This window comes from Trichogramma pretiosum, unplaced genomic scaffold (assembly GCF_000599845.2).
Source record: "Trichogramma pretiosum strain Unisexual culture from Peru unplaced genomic scaffold, Tpre_2.0 scaffold16, whole genome shotgun sequence".
Lineage (NCBI taxonomy): Eukaryota > Metazoa > Arthropoda > Insecta > Hymenoptera > Trichogrammatidae > Trichogramma > Trichogramma pretiosum.
The window spans coordinates 2,054,351-2,077,582 of record NW_019641647.1 but is presented as its reverse complement, the minus strand read 5'-3'; the positions used below and the strand labels follow the sequence as shown (position 1 = coordinate 2,077,582).

The 23,232-nt window shown below is 44.3% G+C and overlaps 1 protein-coding gene across 1 annotated transcript in view; it reads right to left on the bottom strand.

Annotated features, from left to right (window-relative positions):
- LOC106658371 overlaps nucleotides 1-23,232 on the bottom strand; it is a 61,270-nt gene that overhangs the window by 874 nt on the left and 37,164 nt on the right. Inside the window, exons 2-5 of the mRNA XM_023459819.1 lie at nucleotides 19,822-20,308; nucleotides 8,672-8,806; nucleotides 5,038-5,265; nucleotides 2,552-2,855 (exon numbers count right to left, since the gene is read on the bottom strand). Of these exons, the coding sequence (XP_023315587.1) occupies nucleotides 2,552-2,855; nucleotides 5,038-5,265; nucleotides 8,672-8,806; nucleotides 19,822-20,308 (1,154 nt within the window). The remainder of the gene's footprint in view (nucleotides 1-2,551; nucleotides 2,856-5,037; nucleotides 5,266-8,671; nucleotides 8,807-19,821; nucleotides 20,309-23,232) is intronic.

Genomic DNA, 23,232 nt, shown 5'->3' with positions numbered 1-23,232 from the left:
CGTGCGTGTATGTGTGATGTTTTTTTTCATCAACGGTGTACAACGTATGCGAGCGTGTATGTGTGTGCGCGCAAGTATGTGTTATATGCTAGGTGAATGCTCAAGAAAAGAAGAGATGTTAGATGAAATTCTCTGCTCGTGCATTCGCGGCTCGTCGGCCACGAGTGAAAAAAAAATTTTCCCATTTTTTTTAAAACCAAATGTTTACATTGGGAGGAAAGCAATAGACGCGAACTCGCGAAGAGATTTTCAATCACAATAGTTACTTGCGATTTATAAGCCAAATAGACGAGGCACTTTTGTTACTGCACAATCGACTGAATATAATAGGTACACCGCACACGCTGAATATTTTTTCGCAGTTTTTTTTACTTTTAAATCTGCAGATAACATTTCGCGTCATCTTCGTCCCAAAAAGGAAATTAAACGAAAGTCTCTCTCGTGAAATGTACGCTTTTATTAAGGCGTTAATAATATTTTACCATCGTTTTAAGAAAAAAATATTCATGTTTGTTGTATTTATTGTCGTATCGAAAAATTGGTTATTATTATAATAATATTAATAATCTATTTGTATAAATATACAAAGTATATACTTTATGAAGTTAATGCATGTTGAGATGGGACCAGAATTGATGTTAAAAATGATTGTAAAGCTTCCACAAAGCAGAGTTTTTCATTGGGTGCATTATATAGTTATGATTTTCACGCGTGAGAGCGTGTGAGTGTGAATGTGTGCACGTTACACATATAATATACATGTATCTATGTTATATGGAATGAAAATCGAAATTGTAACAGGTCAACAATGAAAAATTAAACTACTTCTGCAACAAAATTGAGTAGTTCGCGTTTATCAAAGCGAATATAAAAACAACGAGAAAATCGAAAATATACAATTTAAAATCATAAAAGTTTGACGCAGCTGGCTGCCAGTTGCGTGCAGTTGTAAATGGTTTTGTTTGTTGAATGAACAATTGGATCATGCCGCGGGAAGATGCACGTTCGCCGGTGCGCAACTACCGTAAGGCAAACTTCTATGGCTTTGAATCGAATAGTTTTACTTGTTTACTTGTTTTTTCCGAATAGTTTTTTTATTAAATTTTGCTGCGAAAGTTATTCTTTCGTTAGTTGTTCTATATAAATTGTTTTTGTTTATTATATTACATAGACGCAAACCGCAAGGATTGCACATCAAAACCAAATGAACAGCCAATAATCATCAAAATTGTATCAGATCAGTAGTGTGGAAGTTTGTTGTAAATGTTAAAAATATCCAATTTGTTTTCGATAATAAACTCATTAGACAATATATGTCACAGTACAAAAACACACCATGCGTTAAAGTTGTTAATAATTATATATTATAAATGTCATAATTTATGTTGTCACGCGTAAGGCGAAACAAATTAATAAGTTACTTGCAAAACCAAATTAATTTTTGTATATATTTTGTATTATAATAAAGTAACTGTTTGTAAAGGAATTAATACTAACGTCTTGTAAGATGAAGTTATATACATTGATATTTATTAATAAAAGTTAAAAATGTGTATTAAAATTCTTTTTTCTTTGATATTATCACTCAAGTGTAATTACTTCCTAGATTTTAAAGATGCATGCATAATAATCGTGGTGTACGACGACGAGTAAGCTGATGGTAAAAAAAATGAAATTTGACATGAAATGCTCCACACACAATTCCGATTATCTTCCGTGAACTTTTTTTAGCTTAAAATACACAAAACGTACCTACAACGACCTGCGAGTATTCTTTTTTTTTTTTTTTTTGTTACTTTACATGAGTTATGTGCACATGTACATAAACGCATTCAACACAGATATATATAAATAGCGACATAAAAGTGAAAAATGTATTATTATTTTTTTTTTTTTTCATAATATGAATGTGAAAACGCGATGAAATGAGAAAATAGCTATCATGTATAGCGTATGTACTTGAAAAAAGTGAAAAAAAAAAACCATTGGATTTATTGATTGAACAACATCACGTACATTTTTCTTTTAGCAAAGTGCACACTTGCTAAGGACTTCTCAGTGTGCGAGAAAAATCGATCCATATTCTAAAGTTCGTCGGAGCCAATCATCATCATGGGGAGTATTTGGTATCGACAACTGAAAACAAACGTCACATTTTCATTTTTCCCTATTACTGATGTTGTTTTTTCTTCTGCATTTTATTTAGTCATCCTTCTCTAGTTCAGCATAATCGCAATGCACAAGCAAAAGCGAGCTAACAAGCTCGTCTGGAGAAGAGTTATACATTTTGCGCGATAAATAATTAATTTTATAAGCTCGCTAAATTTGTCTACATCAGTAAATTGGTTTAATAAGCAAACTCAAAGTAGGTTATATCTATTTATGTATGTATAGAGATTGTAAAGTAGCTATTTACAGGGTAAACAATCAAATCTACGTTGGGTAAGTGGTACATAACAAGGGGCGCAGCGCAGGAGGGTGGGTAAAAGATAGTCAGCGGAGTTGCAGCGTTGCAGGCTTGCGACGCGCAGCAAGTACTTGAAGCACTCACCTCTGACTGTGCCTTGAGCAAACTGTGTCCTGGTGCTGTCTGTGAAGGCCGACGGCGTCCAATTCGTGATAATGTTTGTCCTCGGAGCCGCTGGCGTAGCTGGCCGCTTGCGAGTCGAGCTCGGCGTAGAGGGCCTCGTCGGCCTGCTGCATATGCGTGTAATGATTCTCCACGGGCAGACTCAACGTTCCGACGCTATGGTGATGCTGACCTGGCAGACTGAGAGGCGAGCCGACCACGCAACCGGCGGGCCCTCCGCCTCGCCTCGTGCTCAGCCACGACCAGACGTTCACGTTGTGTCCTCCTGTAAGTCAGAAAAACGGCCAAATGAAGCAGCGGATATTTATAAGGTGATCATTTATACGCACAGCTGGGGCTTTTCTACTGCTACCTGGGGAGGAAAAGGAGAAAGAGAAAACTTTGTGAATACGTAATAATCATTTCAACCGATGAGGAATATGATGATTTCCAAGCACGAGACCGCACGCTGCAAGAAGTAGTGTGCGCGTAATCTTTTGCTTGTGAATTCATTAAATTTTTTCTTCCGCCCGCACCCAGAAAAAGTTTTTCTCTTGCTCTTTTTCTCTTTTTCAGTTCTCTCTCTCTTTCTTCAACTGCCGAGACCGAGCAAGCGAGCTAGCGCGAATAACCACCAACGGTTGAAAAAGAAGATTGCTTTGGAGAAGACAGAGAGAAAAGTAGAAGAGGAGTTAAGAAATATGATAAGATTGCCTCCTCTTTTCCTGCTTCTTTCCCAGCTCGAGTCGTCGTCGTCGACGTTGCCTCGTGCAAGCTCTTTCTGGGGCGCGCGGCCTTTTTTATTTTACGCTTGGCGGAATATATACTTGTAGCGCACGTAGTAGCTTTAATATCTCAACGCTTGTATCGATCTAACAGGATGACGAGCGCTGCCGCACGATGAGCGACTTTTATATACTGCAGCCGCGAGTGTGCCTGCGTGTATGTGCACGTTAGCGCGGCTCGTTTTAATATAATCCTCGAAATTGTTTACACAGCCAGCGAGTACGTTCTCAGCGATGAAGAGGATTTATAAAGAGTTTAGCTTTTATTATTCATAGGAAAGTAAAAATTCCATCAGCGGTAAATATATGATAATTGTGATTTGGAACAAGGTTCGGCACGCGCTCTTCATCGTCAACGTTATCATCGTCAAGCTGGCTCTTGCTCCTTTTTCTTCGACGATCCTTTAAGGTGAAAATGCGAAGAAAAGGAAAGTCGCGTGCGGTCGTGAGTTTTCAAAGTACCATCATCGTCGTGTGCCTACACGAGCGCCAGCGTCTTTATGTTTTATGTATATTCAGAGCAGCGGAGTAATTAAATTGAATTTGTAACTCATGTGCGCTGTGCGCGTATACAAAGCACAAAGTCGCCTTCGCTCTCTCCCTCTCTCTCTCTCTCTTTTAGAGCCAAGTCGCGCATTCGCGTATGCACAGAGAGTCAGCGAGCAAGGGAGAACATTGCAGAACCAGGTAAAACGTTTTTTCACGTGTGCACTCGCGAGTATACATTGAAGCGAGTGTGTGTGAGTATATATACATGTGAAGGTGGGTGGGAAAGCAGGGGGCTACATGTGCGTCTGCAAAAAACTTGAGACACAAAAGCCCCTCGCGCGAACGCGAGTCTGGGTGAAATCTCTCTCTCTCTCTCTCTCTCTCTTTCTCTATGTTTCCAGAGCCGTGTGCAGAGTCTCGTGTCAAACACTCATTACCGGGCTTCGAGCCTCACTCTCCCTCGACGACGACTCCGCAGAGCCCCGCTGGCAACGCACAACAACCCTTCTCTCTTTTTCTCTCTTTCTCTCTCTTTCTCACTCGCTTTTTTTTTCTGTATTCGCCACACACATGGATTCGCATGCACGCGAGCGAGCACTCGGTACACGCGTCACCGACTCTGACGACGCGGCTCACGAATTAAACTTGTAGCACACCTATACGGCTGAAATCCAATCAATCGAACACCCTCGCACAGCGCGACGACGAGTATAAGTTGCATAGGAACTTGGAGCGAGTTACGACGACGGAGCTGCCACAGTGCTTAAGAGAATCCACGTTTCACTCATAGAATAGAATCATTCGTTCATCAACTTTTCTTCTTTTTTTCCTCAATATTGTAGATCGATTGGGCACGAAGCTTGAGAATATTACGTTGTCATCTAAGTAATTACTCGATGCTACAGTGATCGGGTAAAAATTTTATATTCGAGCAGAAAATGAAATGTACGCACGAGCTGTTCGTGTAAAAAGAATAAATAAGAAACAGAAATTGCCATATTTTTTGGCGATGTATTTTTTGCCAGCGGCCCAGATTTGAAAACTAATCTGGACTTTGCGCCCTTTGCTCTAGTCAGTTCAATTGGAAATACGATATAGCTAATTTCGCTAGTGGAAAATTACAGATGCAGCAACTCGTCATTCTTGCTGGGCGAATAAACGAATAATGATAAGTTCGAATAAGCGTATACTAACCAGACGGGGTAGCGACGTCGTGATAGGGCGGCAGCTTGTCAAGTTCCAAGGGCGGCCTGTCTGGTATAACGGCGAGACCGACGCCCCCCGGTCCCGGTCCAGCGAGTATGACGCCGCCACCTGCAGGATTAGCCGAGTCCTGACGACGATGATGATGGTGGTGATGGCGACGATGACTAGCACTACTACTGCCAACTTCCTCGTCTAATGCAACGCCGCAACAGCTCGCTGCAAAGCCAAATAGATAAAGCAAACATCATTATCGCGCGTACATTAGAGACATTTTATGTATATGTATATCTTTATTTCTATTGTACAGTATCAAGCGGGTTTGCACATGTGTTTATAAAAGCGCATTCGGAATATCTTTGGAAGCAGTATCGGTATACGAGGCAAGGGAAGCTGCGACGGCGATGCTATTATATATTATATCGCGTACGTGTGTGCGTATGCGTATGCGGGGGACGCGTTACTGCCTCCGATGCTGTCGCTGCTACGGGGGTTCACAGATTTTTCGAGCTTTCGATTTTTTTGCGACTCGTGAAAAGGCAGGCAGGCAGGCAGGCAGGCACTCTTACGTGAGCGCGTGTCTCTCTTGATCTGAATGTCGTTTCGTATTTCACGCGCACCCTATCGCTTCGTGCGTTGTTTTCATCCCCTCGAAGCGGTGGCGCGCGAGAGACGGAGCAGTCGTCGTATGTATGTGTAAGTACGGCGATACGAGCTACAGTCCGAATGGTTTTATGATAATGCCAGTCAGTCAGAAACAGATGGAGATAGAGATAGAGCAGCGCAGCGTTGCATATATGTATGGCGAGAGTGAGCTAGAAAAAGAAACGAACGAAAGAAGCAGAGAGTGAGATTGACGTTTGCTCAGATTCGCGCTCGGTAGTTCTCTCATACGTGCCCGTTGCCGCTACTACCACTACTGCTCTTATGTCTCATCCTCTGCGAGTATATTTTTCTTTTTCTCTGGCTATAAGTATACATTTGCGCGCGAAAAACTTGTTCATTTTTTTCACTGCACTTTTGTTCCATAGGACAGGTCGGAAACAAAACCGTCAGCGATTTATATTTAAACGATATTTCAATTTATGTGAGTGAAGAGAAAGAGAGAGAGAGAGAGAGAGAGAGAGAGAGAGAGAAAGAGCTTGCGAGCTATGAACTATTATTGGCTTAGAAGCATAGCTAATTCAGTTTATTACTTTGGCCATTTGGCGGAAGCAAGCTCGCAAGCTCGCCCGCGGGAAAGAGAGGGAGAGGGAGAGACGGATGCTTTTAACATTGGAAAATCGATCGTTTGCACACTGCTCGGCACTATATGCAACTGCTGCTGCTGCTACATTTATGTATACGAACAAATGAACTACGTGAACGAACGAGAAGAAGAAGCAACTGGGTTACTGTTATACTCTGGCGCAATCGTAACGTGTACAGGATGAAGCGGCTGCGTCGATGCTCGCCTCTGTCTGATGCGCAACATGAATTCTCTGATAAACTTTCTTGGCTGAGTGGATGGTTTAAGAAAACGCAAAGGCCACTTTTAACGTGATAAACTCACTTCTTCGCGCTGCTATACAAATTAACGTTCGGTCTATTGAATGACTGTTACAGCTTTAGCCGTCGAAATAGTTTTTGTTACTGCTGATGAATATATGTATGCGTGTGCATATGTATATTCTAGGCTGCGCTTATAGACAAAGGCCCAGAGTAGGCACCGCAAGAGAGCGACAGAAGGGTAGGATACGGCTTCATTGTACCCCGCGCGTCATACTCGTCATACATGTAGCAGCGATACATACAGCAGCAGCAGCAGCACAGCGCTCTTCTCAAGTTGCCTTGCGCGAACGCACGTATACCAACATTCTGTGTGCTGCGAACAGGCTGCTTTTGAGTGCTTATAAACACCAAGCGAGAGACGGAGTGAGCGAGGGCGAGAAAAGAGAGAGAAAAAGAAAAAAAAGCGTCTGCTTTTTCTCGTCTATGCTGCATACATCTATACGAGGGTATACGTAGCTGTGTGTTTGACAGAGGTAAAATCGTGCAGCCGTGTGTGTGCGCGAGTGCGCGAAACGTTTGATTTTCCACTGAGCAGAGTAACTACATAAGCGCAGACGCACACGCACATATGAAGCTACTTAATTATATTGTATAGATGCGCCCTCGCGTTTGTTGATCGCGTCATTACTATATATACACGTAGTTATAGTAAAGTTGCCTCAAGAGCGTATGATATATTCGACAAAGACGCCCAAGGACGTCATAACCCCTTGTACCCTTGTACGCATCAATCATAAATGCTAGTTTTGTTATAGTATACTATATGCACTAACTGCGGCTTTTTCCTTTTTGCTCTCTCAAAATTCTGTCTTCCATTTTTTTTTCAGCCATTATATTAGTCGCACTCACCTTCGTTTTGTACATTTATATATGGCCTATTCTCTGCGAATCGTATGACCCAAAATTTTTGTTTTTGCTAGCATGAAAAACTTGTCGCCGGTCCAAAAAATTCTAATAAAATTTGGGAACACTCTTAATGTCAAGAGTAACGAGTTTTTACATACCAGCGCGCTGGTAGCTGGTAGCTGGTAGCCCGAAACGAGCATTTCCCAGCCACTGCGCTAAACGGTACATTGCTATTTTCGGGCCACGGGGTATGTAAAATAGCATACTGCCCTATACCGGAAAAAAGAAAACCCCAGTGCACGTACTAATCGACCTCGACTTCGAAATTTTTTTTTGTCTCTCGATTTCACATAGAATCGTCCATATATATTTATGTACGAACGTTTGAGCGTCTTTATTAAACGCGATGACAGCTATTGCTATTGCGCGGCGCCCCGTGTGATTGATCCGCGCTTAAACTCTATACTCGAGAAAAAACTTTTTCTCATTCGGACACACGTATGGAACAATATACGCTATTATGTTGTACTATTTACAGTCGGAAACAAGCGCTCATTTTTATTATTATAATCATTATTTTTTGCTTCAAGTATTAAAAATATCGTACAAAAGACCATCTACTCCGCGGTTATACGTATTTGGTTTCATACTTTTCATATTAATAAACGGGTAGAGAGAGATAGAGAATAAAAAAAGAAAAGGAAAAGGGAAGTTCGCGTGCAGTTGGTAGTATTGAATCGTTACAAATTGAAAACAAACAAGCTTCAAATGCGAGCTCAAGTACGTATATAATAACGTGTATATAATATATGTACATGTATATAATACAGAGGCACACAGGACGTCCAAGAGATCATTCATCTGCGTTAATAATCGTTCGACTTGAGATAGGCTACCGAGCGATTCTCGATACTCAGTCGAGCTTGTATATGTGCATATCGACAGGCGAGCATCTCTCACGTCTGGCGAATAAATTCTCCCTTTCCTCGCGCTCCTCTCAACTCCTTTTTTTCACTCGCTCTGTTTGGCGCGCGCACCACAGCTCGCGAATGAAAATGGATTATATTGCCGATGCACGATTGAGATATGCCAAAGCGTATAAATATAAGTGAAATTCACGAGGTGCGAAGAGATATTCATTGTAAGCACTTGAAGTGTACATTAAACTTGACGTGTATAGTTAATTCGCGGCCGCTAATATAAGATGTAGATTTAATAGGCTACTTACCACTGTTGGCGCGTCCGTTGGCGCTCTTGAGCCTGCGACAATGCAAAAGCGTGACCATGACTACTGCTCCGATACCGGCTGATATGAGAGATACGATGATGAGGGTCAACAACCATCCGATCTCACCCGGCGCTTCTGTAAGCAAGACAAGACACGTGGTACTGAATTAATTATACTTTTGTAGCTTAACGAACCAAAAAGCCAAGGGCCACAAGATTAATTTTTATTTCATATTATGCGGCAGTAGCATATTTATATATCTATATAAAGGTGCTGGTGTTGGTACTGGTGCTAAAGCAGAGCCCGCTGCGCCAAGAGAAAGTGTGTGCGCGGTATTATTAGCCAAAGTGTGTACGCGTATACGTATAGAGCTGGCTAGTGTAAATATTCCTACTTTGTGTAAAGAGAGGCGAAAATTACACCTCTTTGGAGAGGGCGTAATCGTATACGAGCTATATCAGACGAAACCCCTTAAACCTCTTAGGGCAGTAATGTATACGTGCGAGGCGCTAAAGAATTTCATTCGTTTTTTCACTCTGCAGTCTGCATGCGTGTACAGCAGCACCCCGTGCGAATTTGCTCACACACACATAAGCATGCGTATATTTTTTTTTCTATTACTGTAATCGCTTTGCGAGTAATAAGTATAATAAGTCGACCAGGTAAAATATTTACGCGATAGTACATAGAGAAGGTCAGGTATAGATGGTATATGTATAATAAGAAATTGGACGGCGCTATATATGCTATTTATGCCGCAGCAAGGTGAATTTACTTCAGTAACAAACCGCACACACATATAAATGCATCAGGTGCGGCATAGATGTGTACATGCGTGCTAGAGCCAAACAATGCAGCTCTTTTCTCCGCAAGCCAAGAGAGAAATACAAGCGCTAGCGCTTGAAAAAAGGAAAACAATGCATTTTATGACTAGGAAAGAAGAATCTCTTTCTAAACCTGTTCAATGGAGCCTTCTCTCCCTCCTTCGCGCTCGTTCTTTGCTTCACTGACGATAATGATAATAGAGGCTCTCTCAAACTATCGCGTGGTAATAAATTTGACTCACTTCCTTCTTCTTTCATAATATTCGAAAATCGAATGAAGACAGATGAGACGTTGAATTGTTCATTATCATTAGCATCGTTAGACGTGCTTGAATTTTTCACACTAGTTGCGCAGTTTTTCTCGATTCACGTGTAATTTTTTAATAAAGAAAAAAGTGATAAACAACTGCATATCCGCGATCGATCGTTAATATAAATAGCCGAGTCAGTTGAGTGAGAAGTTGGGTAGGCAAATAAGTCTAATTTGCGCTAGATGCGAGAGCTATATAGCTATATAGGACAGCTGTAGTACAACGAGGCGCTTAGGAATCCTTTAATCGAAGCTGCATGAGGCATGCGTTTGTCGGTCCGGATTGCGACCACAATTTCATTCCAGTCGCTCGGCAGCAGAAGCAATACGTTATATAGTATGCATGTGTACACGTGTGCAGCCTGGCGGACTTTGCCGAATTTCAAAGCCACAATGGCTCGCTGCTCGCGAGCTCCCATGGCCCGAAGCTATCGAAATCCCAGCTATTTGCGATACATTCCTATATTACTGTACGAGCCGGTGCTGCTGCTGCTGGCTATACTTATACTCGCTGCTCGATGCGCTTTTCAAATAATGTCCCGAGCGACTTGTTAAATACCGTAGCAGCCAGCAGGTCAGTTTTCCGATACCGCTCGTTCAAGAGGGGGACGAGGGAGAGAAAAAAGCAAGCCCAATCGATGATGGAAAATTGCAGGAGTTTGCAATATTCGTCGTCGTCACCTTAATCGAGCAGCTGAGCGAACGAGCGAGTAAGAGCGAGCGAGGCCGTGAGTCGCATGCGAGAGACAAGAGGGGGCAGCAGCAGAATTACAAGTAGTGCATATACGTAAGAGAGACGGACGATGACACGTATGCGTCGTATACGCCAGGGTTGCTGCTGCATCAAGAGTATTATTCTGGCAGTCTAGACGGAAAAACAACATCGCGCACTGCACCGGACACGCATACACAGCAACACGTACGTGGGCTACATAGGTACGTAGCTGAGTAAGTAGTCGGGGGCCTAGCTCGAGGGGGGTTCCTGTATTGTAGCAGCAGTAGCTCGTCTCAACTTTGCCAGCGAAAGGGGGATGATGCTGCTGCTGCTGCACATACATAACGTGTGCAGCGGCGTACAGTAGACACTGCACTCGAAACGCCCGAGACTAAAGGTGCATCAGCATCAGCAGCAGCAGCAGAACAGCAGCCGAAAAGAAGACGCTGCCGAGAAGTCGAGACGGGCAAGCGTAACATGTGTGAGTGCGTGCAAGAGACGGCGGCAGTAAGCGAGGGCTAGCGCGCGAGGGTAGGGAAAAAAAGAGCGCGTAGGCAGCAGCTTTTCCGGCGTCGGCGACGACTAGAGTAGACGACGCTTTCTCGCTGACTCTTTCGCATACGGTAGCAGCGACTCCGGGGGGGAGGGTGGGCGCACCGCTGTGCGGGTGTAGCTCGCAGCGGCTGCTGCTCTTGGCTCTCCCTCGTTAAAAAGTCTCAAGAGCCTCCGTACCCCGAACCTCGCTCTGCGCGCACCTATCCTACCTCCGCGCGTAAGCCAAATACGTTTGCAGCATACATGTACGTGGACGCACATGCGTCGCACACGTGCATGTATAGGTACGTAGGTGTACGCGTAAGTGCTCGCCCGTATGTACTACGTTGATATAAGGTGGGTAGGCATATCGTCGGCGCAACTTTTGCCCCCTTGGCACAGGAACACTCGGTATATCGCGCGCGAATGCGCCTGCCACGGCCTTTCGCAAAGCAGAAGCAGCAGTCTCGGAACTCCCAGTAGCAGCTCGATGATTGATAATATTCTCCTATTGGCGCTGCTGCTGCTGCTGCTGCTGTGGCTGTTGTTTTGAGTTGTACTTATCAGCGTCCACGCATCGTTCGCGCGAGCGAGCAAAACGCTTGATTCACACTCTTCTCCTGGCATTGCCGCGCATACATGCATGCATTATACGTACATAGAAAACGCGCTCGCACTCGCGTATGTATAATAAATTCCATACACAATACTCGATGCGTATAAGCGTAAGCGTATTTATTCACCCCTTTTCTCGCCCCGAGTAGCTCTACGTGTATTTTTATCTCTCGGCCGACATCTCTTTTTCGCTCGTTGAAAGAGCGCGTGCGAGTCCAGCACAGCCGCAGCCACGATGCTTTTGCGCTACGCGATCGGATGCGCTTTATTCCGATATCCCTTATACGCGCCAACCCAGCACTTGTTTTATATATTATATATTTTTTCCTGAGCGAAGCTCTCTTTTTCTGCCAGTATACGAGATTTTGTCGCTCGTCTCCGCTACCGTCTTTCGCGTTTACTTTAAGCTTCCAATGTATATATTTGTATATAGAAACGCATTTCCGTGTATGCTCGGTATGTAAAATTGTACACACACACACACACACACACACACACACACACACACACACACACACACACACACACACACACACACACACACACACACACACACACGTATATACATACACACTTATAGCTGCGTTTGAGTCTGCGAATGCATTCGTCTCTGTACATTATACGTACATCTATATAATAGGGTGAACGTTTGAAAAAACAATTCGCAGGATTTCCTGCAGCGCACAAGCGTTAAAGTGACTCTCTGTCCTATATAATGCGTATACCTAGGTAGCTCTATCACACATATAGGTGGCACGTTACTGCAGTGCAAGAGAGCAAGAGAAAACGAGAGAGATAAAGTTTTATTGTTGCCCAAGTGGTAAACCCCTTTGGCGGCTTGCCATGTAGCGACGCTCGATAACCACTAACACCGAGCTTCTCTCCAGCTTGGCCTTCCCCCCTTCCAGCTCGCTTGCTCCTCTCCAGCAACTGTACTGAAAATGCCAAGTGAAAATGCGATTCCCAACGTGTTTTTCCTTTCCGTTTGATTTTTCTTTCTCTGATCGCTCCTATTTTTAACCCCGCCGCTGATTTTTTGCGCCAGACTTACCGAGAAAGTAAGAGCTCCTTTGATGATAGGCGCGCAAGCCGGGTGGCCGGGGTGAGCTTTTACTTTATCGAAATATTCCTCACACGTGGCGTCGGCGGCAGTAGCACTCCGCTCTGCTACATGCAACATATATAAATCCCTGCTTCCATGCGCAAAGGAACTGCCAATCTTTGTGTATAAATTCTTTATAGTTACATGCTAGACTTACGAGTCGAGGCGCAGCAGAAGCTAAACTTATCGACTTTGGCTGTGCACCGCAGGAAAAAGTTTCTGCGTTTTCTCATTTTTCATCGACTCGGGCATTGAAATTTTGAGATCGGTAACAATACGCGTCAGTGCATAGGTTTTGTATCGAAGAAATTAGTTAAGAGTAAAGTTTAGGCGACGTGATCGTTTGTCAGGACGAGGTGGCACGCGCGTGATATCGCAGACAAAGCTCGACGCGCGGCTCGGATATAGCGAAGAGAGTATGCGATAACGACCAACTTTCATTCGGCTCGTCGGGCGCGAGCGCGTCTATACTATAGCGCAGAGTCACGCGAAATGATTTTTCGCAAAAGAGACCGTAGAAAAGGTTGGCTTTCCGATGCAGCGCGGTGAGTTGCGGCTAGTAGTACCACCGCTCGCTGCTATGGAATAAACTATAGATATATTTATAGATGAAGAGCTGTAGTAGCATGAACGCGTCGAAAATGTAAACCAGCTGATTTTTCGCAGTTTGCCCTTTTTACGGAGTTAAACGTATGGTACACGGCTTCGACGACGAGCTCACCGCGTGATTATAACAGTCGGACCTGCCTCTTTTTTCCCCGATTTCACTGTGCAGCTGTGTGCATAAGGAACGACGCACTCCAAAGATTCTGTTTTTTTTGAACAGCTATTATATGTCTGCATAAATGAGGCCATTATTTTCTTCGTTTCTCGACCTTATTTTAAAAATGCTTGGGTTTTTCCAATTTTGATTGCTTTATTACGAGGCCTATCGCGTCTCAAGATAATAAACAAAGGGCAAAAAGTTAAAGGGGACCAAGTAAAACAATTGTTTGCTCGTTGAACGCGAGCTCGCATCCCTAATCCATCTGTCAGTTGCATATGCATTGTATTAAGCTCGGGCACGCGAAGGTGGTAAAGAAGGAAAGAAAAGGATTTGGAGTTTCAAGTGCGCGACGTTGGAGGGGTTTTGCTCTTGTTCCTCTTTCTTTCGATGCGATCGAGTGAGAAGCTCGTTAGCCGCGCTCTCTTTCAAATTGGGGGCCCCCTGTCCAAGTCGAGGTAATAAAACAGCACTGCGCACGCATGCATATATATGAACTTCATCTTGCTTCGTTCGCGTGTGCGCACACGGCTTTTCGGAGCTTTATCCATCTCTTCGCGTGAACGAAATTGCTAAATTACGAAAGAGCGACGCAGCACTTTCTTCCTCGTCCTCCTCATTCTCTTCTTCTTCTTCTTCTTCTTCTTCTTCTCCTCGTATTCTCCAGCAATTCGACAGCTTATGCGGGAACGTTATGTATAGCGCTGCTCGAATGCATCCTTCTGACAGTAACAGGTGCGTTTCTTTTGCACCTTATTCGTACGTACTTTCGAATAAGAGATACCGTATAATTGCATTTTTATCCGAGCCTCGTCGACTCACTGTGGCTTGCAAGCGATGTTCGTTATATTATATTTTTCTCACTGTCTGCGCGCGAACGTGTGTATGTGTGCAGCAGGCGCGCGCATGAATAATGAGTTACTTTTTCCAAGAACGCGGTCCTATACATCCCGATTCAGAATCACAATAAATTCTTGCGTCTTTGCGTGGCTCCAGATACGTGTGCGAGTGTGTATTATATAAAGCCATGCACGCACAATCGGCAGAATATCTTTTCTTCGACGTATATTTTATATACTGGTTTGGCTCGTGTGCGCGGATAAGAATCGCCAATTTTTCCGAAATATTGTACTATAAATATTGTATAGGAAATAAATCATCAAGGAGTACACACTGTGCGTGCAAGAGCACGCGAAAGCAGCAGAGGCGAGGGTGTGATAGCTGAAAACGGAGAAAAAAGAAAGAAATAAAGAAAGACAGGGAGTAAAAGAAAAAAACGTCGAGGAGGAGCATCATCGCAGCATAAACAGTATCTAAAATCTACAGCGCCGTCAATTATTCTTCGTTCGCTCGAAAACTCGGTGTCGCTCAACGGCCTCCTTTTTTTCTCCTGGAACAAGTAACTGAAAGAGAGACCTGCATCGTCCGACGACCGCGGGGTGCTGCATAGACACCCAAACGCAGTACAGCACTTGAACCGCTCAGTCTATGCGTCCTGTCTGTAGCGATTGACGCGATTAAGCCCACGTGTTCGCGTAGATCTCGTCGAAAATCATCACCCTCCGCTCGTTCGTTGGTTTGTTCTGCAGACGACGGCTATAATTCCGATACAGGCGCGCATCGCATGGAGCCTATTTCAAATGCGCTCGCGTGTCCTAATTGAGCGATTATCGAAGCGCTATATCCTGCAGTTGACAAATGCAGAGACACGCGCGTCTGCGGTGACGACAACGACGACAACAACAACAGCAACAACAACAACAACAACTACGACAACGACAAGAGGCACTAGACACAAAGCAGCCGAAATTATAACGAAATTTTCTATAGGAGCACTGATTGCGCATGAGCGGTCGCGTGTGTACAATTGTTATTGGTATTTTTTAATTACGCCCTCTGTTTTGCGGTTCAGTCATAGCTGCCAGCGCCGTTGCCACGGAACAACAATCAACGACGGATCAACAGCCCAACCAATGCATTTCCCCTGTCGTTATTCATCTATGCGCCCAGCTGTGCCTACATACATGCGCTGCATTACGCGTAATTCGAACAATGCACATCTCTCGATCTTTCCCTCTCTTTTGCGCGCGTACGTGCCATCATAAATCCAAAAGCATAGCCTCGTGCACACGTCCAGCGATAAACTCTCTCGCCAACGCAAAAGTCAATTTATATCGATGATGCGTCTGCGTGCCAGTGCAGTGCCGCACGATAAAATCAACACAATTCACAGACAGCCGCGTATAGCTATTATTCCTCCGAGATGATAGATAAAAAAAAGCATATAACAATAATAACAATAACAAAACGTTGGACTGCACGGGACAAAAAAAAGTGCGCTAACGGTGTCTCGACGTTTGCTGGCGCGTATAGTAGCCGCGTGAAAAGCAGGCCAGATTTCAATCGTAGAGCGGAGCTGCTGCTCCCGATGCTATGCCTATACCTATGTGTGCCAAGAGTAAAGCGTTGATTTGTTGATTGACGCGGCAGATGCAGCCGCACAATTTATACATTTATACTGGCTATATCGCAGTTGACCTGCAGTCTTGTTGGCGAGTCGTCGTCGCAGTCGTCACTCTTACTACTGGCGCGACTTCAAGTGGGAACTAACGTTTTCTCTTAAATGTGCCTATACAAAAGTGTGACGTTTTTGCCGCTGCTACTGCAGGCACTACTGCGCTCGCGTCGTGTTGTATACGTTTGAAGAGGAGGATAATTTATGTAAAGGGTTCCTTGCTATGTGGCAGGCGAGAGCTAGAGCTCTCTTTTGCGAAACTCGTTTGAATTGAAGGATTTTGGTCGTTGAGCTATGTGACTCGGCAGAGCTCCTGTCTACCTATGTGTATTTGTAACAAATGCACACACACACACACACATTCAATCGCGCGCAGTCAGCAAAAAAAAAGAAGAGCATCGGCAGTAGTGGCAGTTGCAGTGAAAGTGTTGCCTTTAGAAACTTTTTTGGCTCCTTTTTTTTACCTTGTCGTTGGGATTGCTCTCGCGTTTTCTATTGTGTAGCTGCAGCTAGCTACACGTGTATAAAAGCCGATTACGGAAATTGAATTCTACGCGCGCGACTTCATGTATACGCGTGCGTATGCAGACGAGGCAAACAGAAAGAGATTGACGTCAAGAGGACGTGTGTATATATATATTATGTTTATATTTATACATATACCCCCGCACATGCACACAGTGACTGAATACGTTTGCCTGTCTGCCTTCGACATCCCTCTAGTCAGCATACACGCATACACGACTTTGAACACATTTTTTCAATGTATATACGAACGGACCTGACCCTAAAGTATCTCATTTATACAATTAGATAATCCCTGCAGGAATTTACCTCTAAATCTACTCGCCCAGAAGTATCCTTCCCTCGCTTGTTCTTATGTATATATACGCTCCGTGTGACATCTGCTGTAGAGAAAAAACGCCAAGAGGATTACTTTTTTTGCTTTTATACACATTATGTGCTCCTCTTGCTTTAGCGCGCTCTCTCTCTCTCTCTCTCTCTCTCTTACTCATTCTTCTTCATTACTCTAATGTGACCCCTAACTTGATATAATATATACTCTTTCTCTCTGTCAAGGTTTGTCACAAAACTTGAGTAATCTTTTCTCTGCTTCTGTGTATTTAATACGGATTAAAGTGTCATATATTTGCTAAAAAAAAGCAAACTTGTTTCACAAATGATTTCAATTTTATAGAGAAAAATCGCACTTATATTTATGTGTCAGCCTAGAAAAAGAAAGAAATAAACAAATCGCGCCAAGCTGTTCTTCGTTGTTGGGTTCACCAACTCGTCTGCAAGCCTGTTGTACATCTCAAAGCATGTTTAATTCATGTGTAGGCTGCAACTCTGTTTAAAATAAAAGTCCTTTAGATTATTAGAAAAAAACGTTGATCTTGAGATTATTGAAAAGAACGAGGCAACATTGACGGCTCTACCAGTGCGGAAAGTTGAAAGTTTTTATTTTCTATCAAATTTGAGTTTCACATCAGAATGCGTTTATGTTTCGGCATTCCATTTGTCCTTCACGAAGACGCTTAAAAACGCGAAAAAGTAAAGAACCGATAGTTATGCGCTAACAGTTGCACATCAAATCCACATATATCTGTATTGGTAACATTATCTCACCTTAAAGGCATGTTAAGGCGTCCGTGAGTATACACCTCAATATTGGTTTGTATGTATATCAAAGTTGGATGCCAGATAGCATCACGGCAATCGTAAGGTGCTCGTTCGCTCGTTTGCGCGCGCGATTTCTGAGGAAAATTCCCACCCTTGCTACCACAAACTTCTTTTTTTCATCTCTCTTACGCACTCACGTACAAACAGAGCATGGTACTTTTGGCTTCTTCTTGGCAATATTCTTGGCAGAGAGATGTATGTTTGCAACGTGGCATCGCCTCTCTTTTTCTCTCTTTCTCTCACTCCGTTCTATGGTGCACACGCATACATACACACATAAATGCACACAGGGCGTACGTAAATCTACGCTTGCGGTTAGAGAAAGAGCTGGAGATCGTCGTCTGAGATTGCAAGCGAGGCTATACTACTACTGTAACTGTAGAAGCAAAGAATTAGCACGGGGTTAAAAATATTCAGTTGATTCTGGTCGAAAATTCACGCACGCATGCGAGTGAAAGAGAGAGAGAGAGAGAGAGAGAGAGAAGGAGGGAGGGAGGGATAAGAGTGCTATCAGCAAGCGAGATCTCTTGCGCGCGCGCGCGCGCGGCGCTAATGTTTCCGAGAGTTGTTCCTGTGCGCACATATAACACAAGTGCACCAACACTTACACACACGCACACACATAGAGTAAATGCGCGCGCGCACAAGGGAAAAAGAGAGAAAGAATCGACGAGAGCGCAGGGTCGTTAGCGCGCGAATTTCGCGGTGTCAATTATTTGTTGACATTTGTTTGGAAAGGAGCTGTGTGCGTGCATGTGCGCCTCTCCAACTCTGCGCATGTGTATTATATGTAGACCTGTATATCGTGAGTCCTTTGCTACAGTACATGTACACGCGCGCAGAATTGGATTGAATTCAATTGAATGAAACTATACTCAAAGTCGGCCGCACACTGTTCTGGCCATTGTGTGTAACAAGCGATCGCTGCACTTCACACCACCGCCGCGAAAGCGACTTTCATGGCATATAATATAATATAATATATGCAAGCCGAAAATAAAAAAATTGTATATATTACGAGCAGCGCAGTCTCTCCCTTTTCGACACTTTTATCCTTTATGCTCGGCTCGTTTTTTCATATACACTATATTCCCATTTACAATTAAAATCACGCCAGTATCGCTGTTTATTTTTCATCCGATTTTGGGTGGGCTTTAGGATTAAGCGAATGCTATGCGATATACATACGTATCTATATAGGCATGCGCATGTACGAGCGCGCGCGTGTGTACGTAATGGTGTGCTGCTGCGAGCACGCGAAGCGGAGGAGGAAATTTATTTGGGAGGCCAAAACAAATGGCGGTCACGTCGCTCTCTGTGCACAGCATACACGCACATACACTCGCACCCACACAGTAGCGCATATATATAGGCTGCTCATGTGTAACTATACCAGTGTGTTTGTATACATAAAGCTATATAGCTCTTTTCGACAATATAAATGGTCTTTTACCTTTCTGGCGCGTTGCACACTTCCGTAGCGAGTTTACGCATATAGGCAAACTTGGCGGGGTTTAGATACCGTCGTGTTTCATGCATTTGACATTAAAATTCGTAAAAATTATTTTTACGGCAGACGAGAGAAAAAATTCATCAAAGATTATCGAGATACAACCATACGGGACTAGACTTTGAAACAGTCAGCGTGAGAAAGGCAAATGATTTCGATTGCCTGCCGCGCAAGCGCTTATCTTAACCTACCTCTCGAGAACGTCCTCTTTTTCTATGTCCTCCTGCTTTATACGGACGTATAACACGCGATAATGGCCAAAGAGAGAGAGAGAGAGAAAAGTAAATCGCGATTCGGACGCTGACTACAAGCATATATACTACGTGTAGCAGTAAAATGGTTTCATTTGACTAATAGAAGCTCTTTACTCCATGTCTAAAAGTAGCGCGAATTTGGAAAAAGAAAAAATAGGCAAAAGGTAAAAAGAAAGAGATCGATTGTAGCTAGAGTGAGAGAGAGATAGGGAAGCAAGAGAAAAAATTCTACTGCAGCCAATGAAAATTGATAGAAAAGTAGCACAGTGCGAAGCAAAATTGAATCGGTGCGTGCAGAAGGACTCTAAGTAGTAAAAAAACTCACCGATCGTACCATCGAGCGAAAAGGAGTACCTATCGTTCCTGAGGGCCCAGGAACATAGATCACAAGTGGTGAGGCCGTCAGTGGGCAGTGACTCGTCGGGCAGGTAGGGCGGCCTGGGTGGCGGCGGCACGAAACTGCTAACTATCGCGAACAGCGAATCGACGTCGTAATCGTCGTAGCGATCGGCTGCGTAACTGTATTGTATCTCCTCGACACCGTCGAACCAGTCGCTGTCATCCATACTCGGCTCGATTGCTGTCCCAGCGACGACCACCACGTCGTTGTTTTCGTCGTTGCTCTCCTCCTCGTGGCCGTTGCTGCTCCAACTCCAAATCCCCCTCCGCTGCCTTCTCGCAGCCTCCTCCTCGTCCCTCCTCCTCCTCCTCCTGCTTTCGCTATTATTACTCTCGATTTCGTTGTTCACTTTGCCACTGAAGAATTTAATGTGCTCGTTCGTAAAGCTACTACGTCGACTCGCAACGCTTACCTGTGAACACAGAAGAAAAAACAGACATTAATGGATGCGAAACAGATTTTTTTCATATTAACAAAATATTATGCACGTGTAGTTTGTAGACAAATGTATAAAAGTGCTCGCTCGCCCGATGTTCGTGATAATGAAATTATAATCACACAGAACACGAATTCTTTCTCTGACTCAGTCGGGTACGTGTATTTTGTCACAAAGGTGTCTGCACTGCGACGACCAAGGGATTAATTTTCGTTGGCAATTCAACGCAACGAACGCAGGTTTTTACTTTTCGAACGCGTGGATGTTGTTGTTTTTTTACCGTGTTGCTAAAGTCGATCAAGCTTCCAGATATACATCTCTCTATAATATAAGTCATAGAAGGGACTACTTGGATGCGCATCGGTGGTGGCCGGGGCATTATGAGAGCTTGGTTACGCGGATGGCCTTCGAGGCAATCGGGTAAAATGGCGAAATTAGCATTAATAATCTCATCAGTGGACGGTGTTGCGTTAGTAGCGGCGGCTCTCAGCTCTCGATCGCGCGCGCATGAATTATTAATCGCTTCATATACGCTAGCGGCGTCTTGGTGCAATAGCTGCACAGCTTCTTACTCTTGCTTACGCGCGCTCTTGCTGTATGTGTGGAACACGAACATCCCTAAGACGAGCTGCGAGTTGCGAGCTTTTGCTGCTGCACTAATGCAGTATTAGGTTTGCCCCTTCATAAGAGCTGCTGTCCTATTTTTAGCATTATAAACATGTTGCTCCTGGCTGCCGTCGAGAAGGTTGCAGCAGTTACGAGTGCACAAGGCGCACTACGAGTAAGCTCCGGTAGCAGAAAAGCAGCAATAAACATCAAAAGTATTATCGTAAAGCGTCTCTCTATCCTCGTTCGCTATCTCTCGCAGATAATGATAATCGTGATAATGGAGGCCACGACGAGTCGAGAGCAGCAGCAGCAGCAACATTCCCTTACTTATAATGCGTATTATATACGCAATTCGTGCATAAGCTTTCATCTAGCGGAGGATATCTCTTTGCGGGTACCGAAGAGTCCAGCGAACGGCCAAAGAGATGAGTAAAAAAAAAGGGAAGAAAAAATTGGAAACAGCGAAACAGCATTAAAACGATAGATAGAGAGACTGAGCCAGAGAGCAAAAGAGCATAGGTACATAGTCTACGCGGGGGGTTATGCGCGCGTAAGTGTGTACAGACATAATAAATCCTGGCAGGCGCACGAGCGCTGTTTTGCCAACCAAGCGCGAAATCACTCATATAACTCGTCTGCACTTAATATATCTATCTCTCGAGAGCTGCTGAGAAAAGAAAGAAGAGCGAAGCATAAGCGAAATAGCAGCGGTGATTTTGCAGGGATCGCCAGCTCGTACACGCTGAGTGTGTGTGTGTGTGTGTGTATATGAAGTACACGTTTTACATTCGACTTCTTCTGCTGTTGCCACTGCCGTTACTTCTTCATCCAAGCGGGTGAGGCACGAGGGTACAGCTGCGCGAGAGAATATACATCAAATCTCTCGTGCCTCGCTCCTCTGGTTCTATATGTGTTATGCACGCTCGAGTCTTTGCGCGCGCTTGCCAGCATAAGCTCCCGGGTGCCGAGGGTGACATCACGATGAGCTCGAGCCAAGAGGAAGCTTCAACAGATGTGTGTCTGGATCCTGTTCTCGGCACTGCCACCAGCTTTCGGAAGCAGTGCAATACTCTTTCTTTTCTCTCTCTCTCTCTCTCTCTCTCTCTCTCTCTCTCGCTCTCTCTCACGATATCTGCATCGAACGTGCACCGAATTATACTCTGCTGTTGCTGCTGCTGGCCTCCCTCACAATTTACTATCACGTGTACATACGGACACGCTCTCGGGAGCTCTGTTTAACCTTGTGAGAAAGACGACGAGGAAGACGACGACAACAAGAAAACGACTAACATATACATTTATACGCTCGTACGTATATAGCAGGCTTTGCTGGCCTTACGACTAAAATGAGATGCACTTTACTGTGAGCGACTTTCAGCTATCGTCGCATATTCGGTATGTGCATGCCATACGAGGGCATATAGGTACTTGTGGCTCCACATATTGTGCCTCATGTGGGTCTGCTACTACTGCTTCAAAGAAAGACTGTGTTGGCTATATGATGCAACTTCTCTTGCTATATGCGCTGCTTATAGCAAGGGTCTGAGCCGTATATAACGGATAATTGACAGGCGTTCGTTTTGCAGCCGCACACTGCAAACTCTCTGTCTCTCTCTCTCTCTCTCTCTCTCGCTCCTGCTCTTCTTTTGCATGGGCATTGAATCCTGAAAGGGGAGCATTGCATCGCGCATTGCAGTGTTGTTGCACTGTCCAGTCAGAGAGACGCGCGCTCGTCGACGCGCCGAAGCCTCGACGACTACCATACTCTCCGGCTGCGCGCGTGAGCCAAGCCAGAAGGGAAAAACGTAACGAGCAAAGAAGCAACTTAAGAAAGAGAGGAGAAAAGAGGGTTGCTCCGAGATTGCATCGTAAATTCTTCAACTTGTAGCTCGGCCGCGCCAGTGTGTGCGGGTATGTGTATTATAACGCTGCGGCCACTAGGCAGGTTTCGTTGTGCACACAGTCTCGTGAGAGCCAAGTGCAGCGTGTGTGTGTACATAGCTCGCTTATTGTACATGTATGCGGGATTAAGCGCGAGGACGAGCCCTGGACTGAATCGCGAAAAGAAAAACAAACGGAAAAATGAGCCTTCCGCAAAGTAAGAGAGAATAAAAAGACACGGGCTTCTGCTGCGTCATTTTGCTCCCTCCCTTAGTCATTTTGCATATACATACGTAATGTTTTTATTAAAACGACAGAGAATCCTTCACTTTCAATTTTCTCTTTCTCTCTCTCACTCGCAATCACAATCACTCAAATTGTAAAGAAAAAAAAAGATAAAAAAGATATGC